General features: G+C 43.4%; 1 protein-coding gene across 4 annotated transcripts in view; it reads right to left on the reverse strand.

The window, feature by feature from the left end:
* anks1b (ankyrin repeat and sterile alpha motif domain containing 1B) overlaps positions 1 to 20,391 on the reverse strand; it is a 147,744-nt gene that overhangs the window by 113,119 nt on the left and 14,234 nt on the right. For all 4 annotated transcript variants that reach the window (XM_056425022.1, XM_056425021.1, XM_056425020.1 and 1 more), the window contains exons 2-3: positions 2,030 to 2,110; positions 1,050 to 1,206 (exon numbers count right to left, since the gene is read on the reverse strand). In XM_056425022.1, coding sequence (XP_056280997.1) covers positions 1,050 to 1,206; positions 2,030 to 2,110 — 238 coding nt within the window. The remainder of the gene's footprint in view (positions 1 to 1,049; positions 1,207 to 2,029; positions 2,111 to 20,391) is intronic.

Consider the following 20,391-nt stretch of genomic DNA (forward strand, 5'->3'; position numbering starts at 1 on the left):
GAAGAAGTTAAAAGGTTATTTTATGAGCGAGGCAGGAGTTCAAATTCTAAGTGCTAAGAGGTCAAATATGGCGGATCGCGCCTCCTTTGGCTCCTGATTCTTCGGCTGAGAGCCGACACATTTCCCTCACCCTCGTAAAAAATACTTTTTTTTCTGATTTGAGGTTGACGGAGGCAAATAAATGAACAAGAAGGTGTGAACCGGCTCAATAAAACGTTTATAAAACGACGTCATCTCAGCTTTCTCAGGACGCCTTTGGCTTTTCTCCCTCAGCACATCTGCATTCCTACCATGTGACGTTCAAATCCTCCACCTGGTCTGTTCGTTAGAGTTCCCAGGCGGCGGCGGCTGAAATCAATGCACCTGTCTTTGGTTTTTTCGTCACAATCGAACGAGGTGTTCATCGATTCCTTTCGTCACTCGATAAACTCAAAGCTGATGCTTTGCAGTCACAGGTTGCGTAACGTGCCTCCTCTTTGCTGAGTATGTGCACACCGCACCAAGTAATCAGCATCGGCCTTGGAAGTCTCGCCTCCCACTCACACACAGAACGAGAAACCGAAGATACACCAAAAAAAAGTCTAAAACACACACACACACACACACACTGAAGTCAGCATCTTGTGCACAGCAGTCAATCAGCCCTGTAAATCATTGACGGGGTAAAAAGGAAAGGCCGGCGTTCATGTGCTGAGAACTCTTTATTTCAGGGCGGGCGAGCGACGCCATTTATCACGGCAAACAATTAGGATCTAACAACCACGGAGGGAAACGATTTGGCTAATGGAGACGGAGGAAAATGTGCTGATTAGGCAAAGAAAATAACGCTCCAATGACCTGGATGGGGGGTGTGTGTGTGTGTGTGTGGGGGGGGGGGGTTACTGCACCCCCATAAGCCGCGGAACGAATGTAGTCGCTTCAAAGAGTCATTTACCAATAAATATTTAAGATATTTAAAGTCCCGTAGCGACAATATAACGTTCAAATAAAAAAGAAGAAGACGATGATGATGATGATGAAGATGATGATGATGGCATGGCGGCGTCTACCTGTTGGTTGACCCGGCAGTGCGAGGGTCCGTGGTGGATGAGGATGCGGACGATGTCCACGTCCCCCCGCCAGGCGGCCAGGTGCAGCGGGAAGCAGCCTTTACTGTCAGGCAGGTCGGAGGACGCCTCGAACTGGAGCAGCTTCAGCACCACTTGCCTGAGAGAGAGATATATATTAATATATATATATATATATTTATATATAAATATATATAGATATATTTATATTTTTACATTTATATATATATATTTATATATATATTTATATTTAGATATTTAGATATTTATATATATATATATATTTAGTGGTTCAGTGGTTCTTGGTGCTTCCACTGCGTCTCATCACTCTTTATCTGGAAGGATCACATTTACTGGAGCACAGGATATGTTTCTCTTATTTAAGTTATTATCTCCAGGCTGTGCATTAAGACTTTTAGGGAGGAAGTTTGACTTTAACGCGATCATTACCTCAACTCTTGTTCAATAAAACCCTTCCGGTGTGTCTGAAGTCGAAGACATTCCAGAGGAAGATACGGGGGGGCTGTTGTTTTTATTATGAAACTCAAAGACGGAGTGAATCTGAATAAACTGCAATAATAAGTCCACTCAGCTGCTGCTTTAATGTCATGTTTCATGAGGAGTCTTCAGCTGGAGGAGGAGGAGGAGGAGGAAGGTGAAGCGCTTCATTTGCATTGTAAATGTCAGCGGGGGGATAAACGGAGGAGGAGAAGGGCATCACGCAGACGCCTAATAAGCTGCTGTGTTAATTAATAATGGATCGTATTGTGATAGATTCACACCGGGAGCATCTCAAGGTCAAATGTGAGATTATTCAGTTTCTGGCTGTGATGGAGAGCGATAAGCTCGCATCGAAAACAGCAAAACAAATCACACTGAGGCTGCAGGTCAACACACCTTTACACGTATACACAACACGACATGTTATTATAAATACTGGTGGGAGAGGCGGGGAGCCTTACCTGTGGCCGTTGAGGGAGGCGTGGTGTAGAGGTGTGTACCCCGTGCTGTCGGTGCAGTTCACGTTCAGGCCCTTCCACATGCTGCAGGGGGAACAAGGACACATCAGGACCACTCCTCTACGCACACACACACACACACACAACCTGAAGAATGACGATTTTTTGGGGATAATTGAAAAATGTAAGTGAAGTAATGAGATATTTTTTTCTCGGAAGACATGTGACCACTTTATCTCAAAGCCTCTGAACTGTGGACGTGAGCTGACCCCAGTTCAGTTAAATATAATCCACCAATGAAAACCAACTAGGGTACACACCACCGGCCAATCGGTGGTCTCGGTTTGTCTCGATGGCACAGAGAGAATTCAGGGTACGACATCCAAAAATCCCCGTTGACGGAGCGTTTCTATGCGGATGACACTGTGCTGTCGGCTCGAATGACAGCGGGACAATTTAACACACACACACACACACACACACACACTCTCTCTCTTGGGCTTGGTGTTGAGCTCGGAACATTTTCTCAAAGAGAGCTTTTAGAGTTTATTGTTAGCGGCTTTTGTTTTCTTCAGTTGTTCCTTCACGCAAAAAAGTTTTATTTTAATTTATTTTGGTCCCTGAGAGGCGAGAAGTATAAATTATAATTCCGGGGGTTGGAACCAGAAGAGGAAGAAGAAGGAAAGGAAAGAGGAGGATGAGAAAGAAGAGGAGGAGGAGGAGAAGAAGAGGAAGAAGAAGGAGGATGAAGACGAGGAAGGAGAAGGAGGAAGACGAAGAGGAAGGAGGAGGAGAAGAAGAAGGAGGATGAAGAGGAGGAGAATAATAGGAAGGAGGAGGAAGAAGAGGAAGGAGGAGAAGAGGAAGGAGGAAGAAGAAGAAGAAGAAAAAAAGGCTAACTTTTTAATGCACAAATTACACACACACATTGAGACAGACACACACACTCACACACACACACACTCACACACACTCACACACACACACACACACACACTCACACCGTTACATGAATAGAGAACCGGGTCTTCCCGGAGCTATAATTACTCGACCTCTCGTTCTCACGTGACGTAAAGAGACTTTCACCTTTTTATTTAAACGCGACAGAGAAACTCAACGTTTAGATTTATAAAACACATCCGGCACACACACACACACACACACACACACAGTAAAACGTGCCTGTGCCGTCACCTTTAAACAACCACTCTGTACGGCGATTCATAAAAACAAATAAATAAACTTGCTGCACAAAGAGTCCTCCGTGTGCGTCGCTATCAGCCTCTCCCGAACACCCACAATGCATTGCGTCAACGCACACACACACAGCAGTCATACGCTGAAGAAACAAGTGCATAAAATAAAGCTGCAGCAACAGAAGCTGTGTGGCGGCCTTGTGACGCGATGTGTGTGAAGCCTGGAGCAGCGAGGACACACCTTTAGTCACTTCCTTTTAGTCACTTCCTTTTATTTACTTCCTTTTATTTACTTCCTTTTATTGACTTCCAGGAGTCAACAACCAGAGTGACAGAACAACATCGATGCTCCACTCATCGTCATCTCACTGTAACACTTAATGTTGTTTACTTCCTTCATTTTTTTAAGTGTGTGACAGTCTCTCCCATTTCTCTCTTCTCTTCCGGGCGGTTCTTCTTTTTTTTTTTTTTTTTTTCCAAGAATAAAAAAAAATTTCATTCACATTCCAAAAAAAAAAAAATACATTCACACAGCTCCACGACGGGGCAATCCCACGCTTTCCAGAGAGAGGCGTTCACCCCCCCCCCCCCACCAACACACACACTGCTGCTGCTCTCCAGCAATGACCCCGCAGAGTAAATCAAAGAGGCTCAGATCCAGTTCGTGGACATCAAACAGACGTTATTACTACATCTGAATATTTTAAATCATCAATGAACAAAACGTTTGAAGAAGAGACTTCCCTCCTCATCATCAGCTTCTGGAAAATCCCAAATTTGCTGAACTCGTTCTCCTAAAAATATCTCACAGCTCTCCTCGTTAGCGATGGAGTGTGTGTGAAGACGCCGCGGCGCCCTCCTCCCAGCATGCAAATCTGGTTTTTTTAGGCGGAAAAAAACACGTAAACAGATTTTAATCGAATTAACAAAACCTCCTCTTTTTTATTTATTTATTTTTTATTAAAGTGCAGATAAATATTGCAGAATATATTATATATTTTTGAGTGTTTGTGAATGAATATGCAGCGAGGCCGCCGACCTCATGTCACAGGAAGTCATTCATCTCGGGGTCAGACTGACCTCCGGGGCACGGCTGAACACGGGGCAGTGGGTCACACACACACACACACACACACACACACACACAGCACAGTGAACTCGTCAATGAATGAAACAAGACAGAAGTAATCGATAGCCGCGCCGCTCTCCACCGGGGAGTCCATTGATGAAGTTTGAGCATCGATCATGTGGTTGTCCCGAGGGAGACGCCGAGGTCAGCGGTATCACTGGCGTTGGTTTATTTCATCCGACAGACGCGTTGATGTATTTTATGTTTAATATGCCGGGGGGGGGGGGGGGGGTACAAGTGTGCTGCTGTGGACATTTTGGGGCCTGGATCCTTATCCAGGTCAGAGATATCAGGAATAAATGGGCTGGTCCCTAATGCCAGCACCCAGCTGAGACTCATTTATTACTGCACTGCCACACACACACACACTTTACTAGCTCACGACACACTTTAATACAGAGAGAGCACAATGAGTCGAATCACGTGATCACATGTGCTTTTCATTGCATACATTCCCATCCTTTATCTCCCACTTTGAGACAACTGAACCGCAATCATGTCACGAAAAAAGGACCACCGGCCCTGACCTTTGACCTTTGAACTCGGCCGCGAGCCGACAGGCGACCAGATCGGGATGGGAGTGAGGGGCCGAGGAAAGGAAGCAAAGAAAACAACGGCAGAGAAAATTGAATCCGATAAGACTAAATGTGTGTCGAAGGACAGAAGAAAACTAGGAGACATCTGGAGGAATCCACGGCCGGATGAAGGAAGCCTCTGAAGGCAGCTGAGTACACTTCACACTCGACCAGCTTCATGGGAGCGGGCGGTCTCAACCTGCCGCCTCCTTAGAGACGGAAACGTCCCCACAGAGCATCAAACGGAGAGAGAGAAGGATCCAGAGATGAAATCCAGGGGAACTTCCTTCTTTATGAGCCGAGTGTGTCACATGACACGATGCTCGCGCAAAGAAAGAGTCCGATATTAGCCGATTGACAGGAAGTCCGATGCGTCGGGTGTACGATGGAGGATTGAGAAGTTCATTTTTCAACATCGCAGAGTTTGAGAGACGTGTTAAGAAAATATTTTGATTGTCTCAAACAGTATATGTGGGCGTCGCCCCTCATGAGAGCCCCGCCCTGTCGAGGCTTTTCATTATTTTAGACCGAAATCTGAATTTGAGTCGGTGAAGCGAGCCGCCGGCGAGAGAGAGAGAGAGAGAGAGAGAGAGAGAGCCGGAGGAGGAGACGGGCGACCTTTCCTCCGCTCGCTCTTTAATCAAAGCGAGGGAGGCGGAGGAGAAGAATTGATTTACACCGCGGCCTTTCCAATCAGTCACAATCTGGAGAGCTACAAACAACCTGGAAGTGTGTGTGTATGAACTGCTTGTGTGTGTGTGTGTGTGTTTGTGTGTGTGCCTCCTCTCGGTAAGTAAGTGACAGAAAGCTTTAGATCTCCACTTAACAACAGCCACAGATCCATCTGGAGGAGCATCGATTACGCTCGTCTTCATCAACGTGGCAGGACTGATCCAGAGGACTGAAGGTCTGACCTCCAGGTTTGACCTCTGGAGACCGAGTGCACGTCACGGTGCTCAGAGGGGCACTGAAGACACAAAGTAAACTGTGTGTGTGTGTGTGTGTGTGTGTGTGTGTGTGTGTGTGGTAGCAGGGCTCCATGGCTATATAAGGTCGGAGAGAGAGACTCTCCAGACTTTCGTCTCTCTCGCTCGAAGCGATGAGCGAGCGACCAGCGACCTCCGTGAGCTCCACGACGCCGCGATTTGAAAACGTTTATTTCTGATTCTTTAGAAACTAAAAGCACAACATTACAAAAAAAAGATGGAAAAACATAAAACTCACAGATTTAATTTGCTGTAAAAATTACAATTGAGCAAGTAAAATTATTGAGAAATGTAATCATGAACAAAATGTTCAGGACACTTTGTTCCTTTTATGATAATGACAGTTTAAAAACAAACTTTTCCTCTCTTAACATCTTTCCTCTTCTTCTCCTCCCCCTTCTTCTCCTCTTCCTCCTTATTTTACTCCTTCTCCTTATTCTTCTTCTCCTCCTCCTCCTCCTCCTCCTCCTCCTCCTCCTCCTCCTCATGTAATCAGCATCTCTCCAGACTGTAAACTTTCTGTGACTAAATGTTTTTAATTTATGCAAAACAAAAGCATCGGCAACCAAAAGGAAAACAAAATAAAGTATAAAGTAAGAATAAAAAAGAGACTCACAGATATAATTTTCAATCTGAGGACACGGTAAAACGAGCACATCTGCACATCTGTCTCCAGCGTGCATCGCCATGGCAACCGACCTGCCAAGCAACCGTCAGGGGATGAATTACAGCGAGCTCATCATGTTCATCACCGGGACGACGGTCCTGTTTATGTCTTGGTAAACGAGGTGTACCGATAAAGAATGCAGCCGAGCAGCGAACAGCCGAACAGCCGAACAGCTGTCTCCTCCTCATGCTTCGCCAGTCTCCCCCCCCCCCCCCCTATTTTCACCCTCTGAGGGTGCATCAAGACTACCGCATCCCATTTACACTGCTCAGACCGCAGGATTACGATCACACGCACACACACACACACACACACACACAGGACCGTGCAGGTAAACACAACTCTGACACTGAAACACACACCGGCTGCAGGTTGGTCAACATAAGGTTCAGACAGATCATTATATATATATATATATATATATATATATATATATCATTTCATATAAAAAGTTATTAAAAAATATGTGTGTCTAGTTTTAATGGAATAATAATATATATATATTTTTTAGAACCTTTTATACGAATATATACGGGGCGGCTGTAGCTCAGTGGGGTAAGAGGGCCGTCCTGCAACCGCGAGGTTGTGGGTTCGATCCCCGCTCTCCCCATTAGTTGCAAGTCGAAGTGTCCTTGAGCAAGGCACTGAACCCCCAGTTGCTTCCCGGGCGCATCACTGCAGCCCACTGCTCCTTAATAACTAAGGATGGGTAAAATGCAGAGAACTAATTTCCCCTTGGGGATTAATAAAAGTGTATATTTAAAAAAAAAAAATTTATATATATATTCGTATAATATATATAATATTTGCATAAAAAGTTTATATCTCAGTTTATTTTTTACATTTTTAAAATAATAATGAACTGGAACTTCTAGTCTTATTTGGCATCCAAACATGTGACATGTCAAATTATTATCCAGCCTACATGTAGCTGTAGTTGTTGTTGTTGTTGTGAACATATGGAAACACATTTTTTAAATATCAGCACTACTTGTTATAGCGTACTGGTGTGAGTCTCCGCTACAGGGACTGGGCAGCGGCTCAGATTTCACTGTGAAAAAAAACTAAAGCATTTGAAGTGTTTGGGTCTGTTTGCCAAGATGGATTTATTTGGGACATTTCTGCCAAGAAACATGTAAAATAATCCGTGTTCTGTTGGAGCTCTGAAGGGCCATCACAAAGCCTCCGTCAGCAACAACAACAACAACAACAACAACAAAAAGAAAGGTTACAGCGTTTTTTAATGGACCCAAAATATCTTAAATGTATATATTTTTAACAGTTTCAGTCACTTACGTGTGTATCTTTATATAAATAGTGCAACATGCACATATATGAGAGCGTTTATCTTCACATCTATAACTCCTGACCAGAAAGCGGATAAACATCCAAAAATGTCGAACTATTCCTAAATTAACTTTAAATACTTGTTTGTTTTTTCTTTGTAAAAACAAACGTGTGCAACTTAACCAGAAACAGTTCCACTGATGCACTGGCTTTATTTTTTTTCAGGATATACATATATATATACATATATTTATATATGTATATATATTTATATATACACTACCGTTCAAAAGTTTGGGGTCATCCAGACAATTTCGTGTCTTCCATGAAAACTCACTTTTATTTATCAAATTAATTGAAGATTGAATATAAAATGTAGTCAAGACATTGACAAGGTTCGAAATAATGATTAATATTTGAAGTATTCATTTTGTTCTTCAAACTTCAAGCTCAAATGAAGGCCAGTTGTATAGCTTATATCACCAGCATAACTGTTTTCAGCTGTGCTAACATAATTGCACAAGGGTTTTCTAATCAGACATTAGTCTTCTAAGGCGATTAGCAAACACAATGTACCATTAGAACACTGGAGTGATCGTTGATGGAAATGGGCCTCTATACACCTCTGGAGATATTTCATTAGAAACCAGACGTTTCCACCTAGAATAGTCATTTACCACATTAACAATGTATCGTGTGTATTAATGTTATCTTTATTGAAAAAACAGTGCTTTTCTTTGAAAAATAAAGACATTTCTAAGTGACCCCAAACTTTTGAACGGTAGTGTATATATACAGGACTGTCTCAGAAAATTAGAATATTGTGATAAAGTTCTTTATTTTCTGTAATGCAATTAAAAAAACAAAAATGTCATGCATTCTGGATTCATTACAAATCAACTGAAATATTGCAAGCCTTTTATTCTTTTAATATTGCTGATTATGGCTTACAGCTTAAGAAAACTCTAAAATCCTATCTCATAAAATTTTAATATTTCCTCAGACCAAGTAAAAAAAAAGATTTATAACAGCTGAGTGTTTGTCAAGGCTCAGGAAACCCTTGCAGGTGTTTCGAGTTAATTAGACAATTCAAGTGATTTGTTTAATACCCTACTAGTATACTTTTTCATGATATTCTAATATTTAGAGATAGGATATTTGAGTTTTCTTAAGCTGTAAACCATAATCAGCAATAAATCAGAATAAAAGGCTTGCAATATTTCAGTTGATTTGTAATGAATCCAGAATGCATGACATTTTTGTTTTTTTAATTGCATTACAGAAAATAAAGAACTTCATCACAATATTCTAATTTTCTGAGACAGTCCTGTATATATATATATACATTTATATATTTATATATATATATATAAATATATATACATATATATATATTATTCTCTGCCTTTGGTTCCCAGTAATGACGTGAAATGAAACCAGAGGATCAATAACAGATACAAGTGTCAGCGCGTGGCTTCATCTATAGGTCAGAGGTCGTGATCTTGAGGCTGAACATCTCTCTAAAGGGATTGTTCGACGTTTTTTGAGACAGAATTATTATTATTTGTCATACTTGGAGGGTAAGCAGCGTCGTGTGTGAAGCTGGAGATTTTTAAACATTTAAAATCATCCTTTTTTTTGTCGAAGAACACTTCCTGTCCGCGTTGTCACTTCAGTGATAACGACGTCCCCGTTGCGCGAACCGTAAGTACCTCCGTGTCCCGCGGATCCTGAACGCATCGTTCCACTTCCTGCTGCGCTCCCACTTAAAACTAAATTATACATTCCCTTTCACGAGTTTTTGTGTGTTGTTGTTTCCATCTCAGTAGCTATTACTCGCCAATCACAGAGACCCCAAGAAAAGAACACACACACATACACACAAATATGCAGTGCCAACTTGTGTTCACACGCAGCTGCATGCAATTACCCGCCACAAGAAGGTATTTAAAACACCAGACTCTCTGGTCCGTGCTATTTATCAGATCCATCAAAATAGCTGCTTCCGTGAATGTCTATACCAACCTGCCAAGTGTGTGTGTGTGTGTGTGTGTGTGTACACAGTGAGTGGCATCCCGCTCACGATGCACCAAAGGGTGGAAAGCTGTCTCAGTTTTCTCTCGTCTACACATCAATCTCTCTCCTTCACTTCCTTCCCGCGTGTCACAGATTTCCCGATTGAACGCGGCGGGTAAACATTCATTAAATCCATCTTTAAAAAAAGAAAATATACACCACCGTTAAAAAGTTTGGGGTCACTAAGAAATGTCTTTATTTTTCAAAATAAAGCACCGTTGAAGATCACATTAAATGCATCATAAACTCTCTCTACATAGTTAATGTGTACATGAGTATTCTCTGGTGTTGATGAAGTCTCTCCAGAGGTGTGTAGAGGCCCATCTCCAGTGTTCTAATGGTACATTGTGTTATCGCCTTAGAAGACTAGCGGAGGGGTAGAAAACCTTTTAAAACCTTTTTATGTGAGCGCAGCTGAAAACAGTTATGCTGCTGAGAGAAGCTGTAAAACTGGCCTTCCTTAGAGCGACAAGAACTACATTAATATTTACAATAAAAATTATTTTTCATAACCTTGTTAATGTCGAGACTATATTTTATATTTATTTGATGAATAAAAGTGAGAGTTTTCATGGAAAACACCAAATTCTCTGGGTGACCCCTAACTTTTGAACGGCAGTGTATAGATTCAAAGTCCTTAAAATGAGAATAAAAACATTTTAAATCCCAAAGAGATGTTCTCATCAAACGGGAACACAAAAGAACCAACTTTGCAAAGTGAGAACTCATTAAATTTACAAAAGAGATGAAATGAATTTAGCTTAATTACACCTGCAGTGATCCCACAGCCAGAGGCTTTGATCAGCTTTCACCCTCAGAGAGAGAGAGAGAGAGAAGGAGGACGAGAGGAATCCAGTCTCAAAGTGTGACGTGACATCACACCGAGGCTCCGCCTCCATCCACTGGCTACCTGTCACCGTGACAACAGATTTTAGGATTGTATTGATTATAGTTTCAGGTTCAGTGACAAGTCTCTGGAGACGTCAGAAAACATGTGAAGAAAAGAAATGACCGGAATAATTATTTATTATGATAGATGAACAGACAGAGAACAGACAGCCTCTCTCTCTCTCTCTCTCAAAAAAGAACGCACACACATGCACACACACACACATGCACGCACACACACACACACACTCACGCACACACACTCAGTTGCAGGGAGGAAGACGCCTCTGAGGAAAGGTGCAGACCCATAAGAGCCAATTACAGACCCACATTTATAAGTCTATGGCCACACACACACAAACACACACACACACACACACACTCAGTGTGATTATATATGCAAACAGCGCTGCAATTTTGACACTCACTATAAATACAAACCCGTAAAGGCCTCTGAAATGTCTCCTGTAAAACAGTCAGGAAAACAACCGTGCACGCCAATATGGACTCAACGCCGCTGCACACACACACACACACACACACACACACACACACACACACACTATGCATCGATACGCGTGCGTCAGCAGACAGGCTACGTCAGGCAGGAGTGGAGACGAAGAGGGGAAGAAGGAGGGTCATATTACCCTCATGAATGAACCAATCACCCGTCTCCGCTGCAGCCGCTCTGGAGAGGCGCTGGAGGTTTTAACGGAGCGCTCCCAATCAGAGAGAAATGGCCGCCGCGTTGTTTAATGTGCTCTCGCGGTTACGTCGTAAGTGCTCTGAGGATTTAGACGCTCTGGAGGAGACACACACGGTGATGAATAGTGATAGGAAGGGCAAATAAAACACACACACACACACACACACATTTGTACATCACTGTGAAACTTGCCCGTTTGATTCCTGTGCCATGTGCTTTTTTTTTAAAGGTTATATGACAGGTAGTTAACGCCATTTTTATGACATCACAGCGCTTTATAGCGGCTGACGTCTGCAGAGCTCAGAACTGGGTCGGTTTAAGAATAGTTGTCCTGAATAGAAAATAGTTCCCTTTTTAATAAAGGATGTTTTTTTAAATTTAAATCAGCAGAACACACACAAAACATTTGCAAAGTTTAGACTTTTCTTTTTTTTACTTGATATTTTATTTAGGTATTTTTACAGAAATACAACCTTCAAAAATAAGAATGCATAATAATAAATAAATAATAATAATTAATAAAAAGAAAGTAAAAATTGAACATGCATCCGGCCAAGAAGGGTCATAAGGAAACACACAAATAAAGATGTTAAAGCAGGTTTATAATTCTAAATAAGGAAGCAAAAAAAAAATCAAGAAAAGGGTATTTTTAAAAGATGACGGTGATGTTTTGTGTACCTCGAGTCCACGGTGACCCATAAGTTACGTGATACATGTTATTATTAATATTTAATATTGATTAAATAAGACATGAGTGCTGTGCTCTTCACCACGTGACATATGTGATAAATAAATGAATAAATAACTTTGAATAAATCCACTGGATGCTCATAGGAGACCCCAGATGAAGGCACCATGTGGACAGGTAGATGTCTCACAGGTAGATCTCATCCTCCGTGATGCTGAGCGACCTCCAGCACGCCATCGGTCTGCGGGGGTTGGTTTGCGGTCATGAGGTTGTGTTTAATGACCGTAGGAATGCTGCAAATCACATAAATGGGCTAATTTGAGCCGGAATATGCCGACAGACAAAGGCCCCGTTTGAGTCCTTTGACCCCCCCCCCCCCTCTCCTCCTCCTCCTCCTCCTCCTGCATTACAACACACCTCCTCCAGCACTGACAGTCTCCGGTCTCCACAGTGAGTCTCCCCAACAATGACTCCTTCACTTTCACAATAAACAGTATTTAAATGTAAAGTGTCTTTGAGTACCTTATAAAGCGATATATTAATTAAATGTATTATTATTATATTGGAAAGCGAGACTTTGAAGTGAGACCCTGGAACTGGCACCCCCAAACCTTCAGATAAGATATTCCTTTATTCGCCCCTCATTTTACAGGGATGCTCCTCAAAGGAATACTTTGACATTTGGGGAGAAATCAAAGACGATGATGCTCTGAACGATTTGATTAAAGTTTATGAAGACTTGATTACTGCCGAAAATGCAATATTCACGGTCACATTTTTGCATTATCGATTTTCTCGTCGTCCAATTTCTAACGGCCGGGCGGGCGGGGCTTCTGAGAGACCACGACTCTCATAATCGAATTCAACAGCCTCTTAAATCTCAATTACACACACACACACACACACACGTATATAAAGGCCTGCATGGACAGAAAAACGCTGCGTCACCGTCCCAGGCGGGCGTTATGTAAGTCAACACCTGGGTGCAGTAAAGAAAAGAAATGTGCATCCGTGAACTCTCACAGGAAAACAGAGTTGTGGATATAAAACATATTATATATTATATATATATATTATAGAACGGAACATTTAAAGGGGTGTGAATGCTCTATGTACCCACTATATATATATAGTGGGTACGTAGAGCATTCACACCCCTTTAAATGTTCCATTCTTTGTTTCATTGCAGCCATTTGCTAAAATCAAAAAAGTTCATTTTATTTCTCCTTAATGTTCACTCGGCTCCCCATCTGGACAGGAAAAAACTGAAATGTAGAATTTTTTTCTAATTTATTAAAAAAGAAAAACTGAAATAACACCTGGTCATATCTATATTTTACCTCATTACCTTCGAGCGCTCCATATCATTAACACGTTGTTGGCGTCCTGTGATGGACCGACGGGCCCAGATAACAAAGTCAGGGCATCACTGACTTCCTTGGGTTTCATTCTCCGGACACCATGAGGGTCTTTTACCAGATGTCAGCCCAAAAAATAATTAACATATGCATGAAACAGTTTCACAATGGACTCAAAGTATCCCACCAACCAGACCGACCCACCGCCTAAAAAACACGAGCAGCGATGCACACAAGAAGCACGGGTGTTCTGTTCTATACTGGGGCTTCTGAATCAGCAGCAAAACATCCTCGACACACACACACACACACACACACACACACACACAGCCCTCTCCCGCTGACCCCTCAGTCTCACGCCAGCGGTTGTCTGGGAGACTCGGAGCAGACAGAGCGGCCCGTCTAGTTACGACTGGATCGGGCCAGGACGCCAGAGACCTTTCAGTAAAACAGAACACACACACACACACACACACAGAGGTATTAATGCATGCTCACTCTGTGACTCAGCAGGGCCCAGGGGGGACGCTAAGCAGCGCAGATGGATGGAGCCACTTTACAGGTTTTTACACACTGCAGAACATCGTCACGTCTTGTTCTCTCGAAGTCGAGGTGAAGATGTTCAAATCTAATCCTAAAAAAATGTTCAGCACCGACACACAGGTGCAGCTGTGGATGAATGACGATGACGCGTGGTCGGAGAACAACGGTGACTTTATTATGGCGCTACACACGGAACGATAAGAGCTCGCCAACGTTATTGCGAAAGACTTCGGTGGTGGGTTGCGTAACAATCTCTCTCTCTCTCTCTCTCTCTCTTCTCCCCCCTGCATGCTAACTAACTCTCCGGCTCCGGGCAGCAACCAGGCCGACATTCACCGATCCTCATCAGGCAACGCGTTGCATGTAAGTGCACATCTGTACCACGTGCCCAATGTTTTTATTTATTTTAACCTCATTCACTCTGAATTGATTTTATTTCCATGTTTTTATTATTTTAATCCCTTTCACTCTGAATTGATTTTATTCCCCTCGTCTTTGTGCATGTTTCTGCCTCCTCTGAAGCACTTTGAACGGTTTCTTTTATGTCAAAGGCTGCCGAGCCAATAAAATCCCTTTCGACCTTTAACTCCAAGAAAAAGTCGTCTGCAAGCTTTTTGGGCTCAGATTCTCGTTTTGAGGAAGCGTCGTTGGCCAAAAGAGGAACAACTATGCAAAATATTACAAGGAAAATAATAGAAAACATACGGAAAAATAAGTAATTCATAGAGCAGATACACTGTTGGCGAAAAGGGGAAGAGGTTAATTGAATACTACATAATAAATATATAAATATTCAGAAAAACAACATATTTTACTGCACTGAGTAATATTTTAATTGGCATATACAGTATGTAGAATAATATTACGTTCATTTTAACAACACATCCTCCATTTATCATTTCTTCATCCTTCCTAAAGCCGATAAATTCTCGTGAATCTTAAAATATTATTTTTCTTTTTTTCTACTTGATATTTTATTTAGGTATTTTACAGAAATACAACCTTCAAAAGTAAGAATGCATAATAATAATGAAACCTAAAAATGAAGTAAAAAATGTACCATGCATCTGGCCAAGAAGGGCCGTAAGGAAACACAAAAATAAAAAGCGAGCTGCACGCTGGTTTTCCAGGTGATGTCGTGTTGGGAGTGAATGTCGACTCACAGCCACCTTAGTGGAGTGGAGGAGGGTGAAAAAGCCCACTCGGCACATCGCTGCCCTCCTTCCTGACTGCAGGAGAATCTCTTTGTTTGGCCGCCGCCTGCTCTTTCAAAAATCATTCGAGGGGCCCAGATTCGTTTTATCTCTCCAAGAAAAGTAAAACATTGCTGCTGTGAAGACTGAAATTACAGCTGCGATCAATTCTTTTATCACTGAAATGAATCAGAGCGTCGAGTCGCGAGCAGCAGAGAGATTATTCACGCTCAGCTCTAGTCACGGATAAAAACGCCTCCCTGTTCATCCCTTCTCTTCTCTTTTTTAACACAGTTCACAGGCAAGGGGGGGGGGGGGGCTCCTCCATAGAAGATCCATAAAAGTGTCAGAGGAGGAGAGAGCCCCTTTGGATTGTGGGTAAACTCTGGAGGCGTTTTTTATTATTCTTTTGCTGCGTCATGGTGTTTTCAGTTCAGTGGCTTTAAGGAGAGAACATTTTTTGGTTTTTTTTCATTGCAAATCATCCTTTCATCCGTCACCGGCGCCCTCAAAGGTCCCCCGAGTCGATTCCCAGCGTGTTTGTTCTGCACCTGACCTCTGACTTCTGACCCGAGGATCAGACACAAGCTTCACTTAGAGCTCTCCCAGAGCGCTGAAACAAACACAGGAGGAAGGTTGAATAATGCAATGCAATGCAATGTAATGTAATGCAATGTACGGTAATGTAACGCAATGCAATGTCATGCAATGTAATGTAATGCAATGCAATGCAATGTAATGCAATGCAATGTAATGTAATGCAATGTGCTTTAAAGGCTACGAGTGGGACCCAGAGGATCTATAACTGACTCTCAAAGGTCATTTAAATGATCTTAGAGGAGATATTAAGCAACATTTAATCTACGTTTTTCTCTCTTATCCGTTTCATCATCTCACGACCCCTGTGTTGTATATCAGGGGCCCTTTTCTGGGTCCCGACCCCCAGCTTGGGAACCACTGGTTAGCGTCAATCGGCAACTTTTTTTTGGAAAAATAAGCAGTTTTAATAGGACACGTTTTTATACAGACAAAACAAAACAATTATTTTTAAATAATTTAGAATCTGATGTTATAAATAAAAACGAATTAGCTGCTCATTAGAGAGGTCACGACCTCCAGAGCAGCCATTACACTGGCTATGGGACGTTTAAGGGCGGCGATCAGGGCGGGTCAAAGGTCGCCAAGAAGACACGGACGTACAAACAAAGGCTTGGTTGTTTAATTCTGCTGACTGGAGATGTCATCATGTATTAGTTATAACAAAAAGCAACACAGTAAAGCACAACCCCCCAAAATAAGAGGTCAAAGACAACCCATGCAGATTGTTACATAAGAACTGACTTTTAAAGTCTATAAAGATGATAAATAATGCCAAGTTAGCGCTTAAAATGTCATAAGAAAGTTTTTAGAGGACATTTTCTAAATAGATTTTTTTTCTCTCCAACTCGGCTGAGCTGCAAAGTTAATTTAAAGTTTAAATAAAGTCGTAGCTCGACTGCGGTGCATCCTGAGGTCAGGAAGCATGCGTGTCATGCATTGAAAACTAAATTGGAAATATATGAGAAAAACTGAAGCGGTGTATCAGTACACTCACTGAGTGGCTGTGTGTTCATCCCCGAAACACTCGCTATCAGACAGCTTTCAAAATAAAAGCCCGACTACCGCAGTCGTAAGGCGCCAATTACCAGATTAAAAGATATATATACGTATATATATATATATATATATACGTATATATACATATATATGTATACATATATAAATATATATATATATATACATATATATATATACATATATATATTTAGTATATGTATATATATATATATATATACGTAAATATATACATATATATATATATATATATATCGCAATCCACCCTGTCACTGAGGACCAGGTCCCCTCATGTCACAGGGACAGTCTGAGTCACATGAGTCTATGTACAGGTGCAGGCAGGGCGACCCGCTGGTACCTGGTCGTGCCCCATCCCCCCCCCACTCCCCCTCCCCCCCCCCCCGTCAGTGTCCTCCGTGACAGTAACAGATGGTCGGGCAGCGAACACACCTCAGGAGGCGGAGCCTGGAGATCTAGGCCGACTGCTCCCGCTGAGGAGAGGTGGCAGATGACAGGTGGGTCGTGTGTGTGTGTGTGTGTGTGTGTGCCTCCTCTCCAGAGATAGATGAGGTGGAGAGAAGCGGTGACGGATCATTTGTGAAAGCTCCATTCATTTGTGAAAATGAGCCCCAACGTCAAGGAGAGGTTCAGGTAGAGAGAGAGACACACACGCACACACACACGCGCACACGCTCTCATAATCAATGAAGACATTTCCCACCAATTAAATTAGTGGTATCTACCCAAAGTCAACACGAACACACACACATGGACAAGAAAAGCCATTCTGAAAAACACACAGAGAGCAGCCTGTGTGATCCACACACACACACACACACACACACACACACAGGAGAAAAGAGCTTTACTCTGAAGCCAAATCTCTGGTTGCTGAAAAGAAAACGTCCAAATTGTATGTGTGTGTGTGTGTGTGTTCTACTCTGGCTTTCCCATGGCTATTTACAGCCCAGTCAGACATTGATGACAGTCTGGACTTCACACACAGAGAACAAACACACACACACACACACACACACGCACACACTCAGAAACGTCTCCTCTTCTACACGAAGAGACACAAACACACAAACACACCGTCTCATTCACGTAAAATAAAACACCCTCTCTCTAATTTAATTGGCAGCTCAGCCACTCGGGTTTCAGGTACAGCTGCCCCCCCCTAGACTGATTCATAGTGTTGCGTAACATCGAGTCTGAGGCCGGGATGTTTCCGTTAATCACATTTGCGACGCACTAATTTCTCTCATTGTAATCAACCGAATAATCGAATAACGGTCGGACGTTGTGACGCACGTGGATAACAGAGACCTTTCGGCCGGCGGTGACTCGCTGCTCGGCTCCTCGCCTCCTCTCCTCACTCCTACCAGACAAGGCCTCGAAATAGTGAGCGTGGGGTTCGTCCATTGGTACCTGAACGCACCGGGCTGTAACGTGTCATTTATCTGCACAACACGTGTGTGTACTTCATGTTGTGTGCGACACCTCGAGGGCAAAACATTGAAAAAAGTTTTTATTTTACTTTGCATTTCGAGAATAAAGCGGACATTTACTACACAGATAAGTTTATTTTTTGTCATATAGTTCAACAAATTTTTTTTAAAGACCATCCTCCTCCGATTTCTTTCTTTCTTGTGCTCTTATTCTGAAAGGTAAACCCTATTATCGACTTTCCAACTTCCTGTTTCACTGTAAGATTCAACTGCATCTTTATATGTGTTTTTTTTTTACCCCAGACGAAGAAGGCTGCTTCAAGTCAAGTGTGTGAACGCTGCACAGAGAGATGCACACGTGTGTGTGTGTGTGTGTGTGTGTGTGTGTGTGTGTGTGTGTGTGTGTGTGTGTGTGTGTCATCACACAGGGTGGCTGTGAAGCGTCTAGTGCAGTAGTGCAGAAGTGCTTGCAGTTAGTGCATGCTGCATGTTGCATGCTGCCCTCTGCTTGCAACTCTCTGCTTTCAGCTACCGCCGCTGGCTAGCTCCCTCATAGGGGGTGAAAAGAGGAGCCGAGAGCGTAAGTCTCCTCTGCCAGTACATAGCCTCTCCACCACCAAGACTCCTGCAGTGCCTCCTCATGGCCACACATGGTAACTGGGTACCCTGCGGTCCCAGGCTAAACTGCAGGGGATCTCGGAGCAGCAGTGGGCCCCAGAGATGCGGTGTGCAGGCCCACCACAAGGTGGACACGCCCTGGCACCCATCAACCACTGCCCCAGCTATGGGCAAATAGCCCCACTGCCTTGTGGGTTAGCCTCTTGAGGCAGGGCTAAGGGAGCAGACCCCGACAGAAAAGCAATGCGCTGGCGGTGCGCAATAGGCGGGCCTAAACATAGCCAGGACCCGGCAGCCTCCTGCAGCCAGGATGGGGAACTGGTCGTCCTGGGCTCACCCATGCCATCAGATTTACCTCACCATGGCGAAGATAGTGCTACTGGGGATAGCGCCTCCAACGGCACTCTAAATAATCTCTTTGCGCAGGTATCCACCTCTGACCACGGTGTATACTCTGGATCCACATCTGGTTGTAGACTGGCGCGTTGGGGCAACTGGCGACGGGAGCAGGTTTGAATAGACTGGGAGCTTCTAGTCAGAGCCCTGCACGTCAGCGGCACAGGATATTGGTCGCTATCAGCTGGGACTGAGTGGCAGCTGATCTCGGCAGCACCCTGTGTGACTGAGCAGCCCCTATTTAGGGACCACACTGCTCACCTCAATCCGAGGAGGGGCCTAGAAAAGGTGGCCTAAAAAATGCCCACTCAACTCGCACCTGGACAGGCTACCGCACCTGTCGGGTCATTCCACTTCTGCGGTCGAAACAGAAGAAAAAAAACCCAAAACCTAAAACTGGCAACATGGAACGTAAGAACCCTCCTGGACTCCTATGGCAGAACCGAAGACCTCACAGAAGAACAGCACTGATTGCGGCCGAGCTGAGGCGTTACAACATCGACATCGCCGCACTTTGCGAGACCAGGCTCCTTGATGAAGGGTCGCTGATAGAGGAAGGGTCCGTTACACCTTCTTCTGGAAAGGCTATCCCCCAGGTGGACAACATCTGCACGGTGTGGGACTGGCCATCAAGAACACACTGCTACCAAGACTCACTGAAACACCTGTGGGCATCAGTGAAAGACTGATGACCCTCCGTATCCCCCTGGCGAAGAACCGCTTTGCTACACTTCTTAGTGTGTATGCGCCAACACTGCCATCCGACACTGAGGTTAAAGACTCATTCTATCAGTCACTGGATGAGGCTCTCCACCGGATCCCCAAGACCGACAAGATCCTCCTCCTTGGGGACTTCAATGCTTGTGTGGGGCAGAGTGACAGGATATGGAAAGGAGTGCTTGGCAGGCATGGTATTGGTCAGGCCAACTCAAATGGCATGAGATTACTTACTCTCTGCTCTGAGCACAACCTGACCATAACCAACACCATCTTC

The sequence above is a fragment of the Pseudoliparis swirei genome, chromosome 10 (genome assembly GCF_029220125.1).
Source record: "Pseudoliparis swirei isolate HS2019 ecotype Mariana Trench chromosome 10, NWPU_hadal_v1, whole genome shotgun sequence".
Classification (NCBI taxonomy): Eukaryota; Metazoa; Chordata; class Actinopteri; order Perciformes; family Liparidae; genus Pseudoliparis; species Pseudoliparis swirei.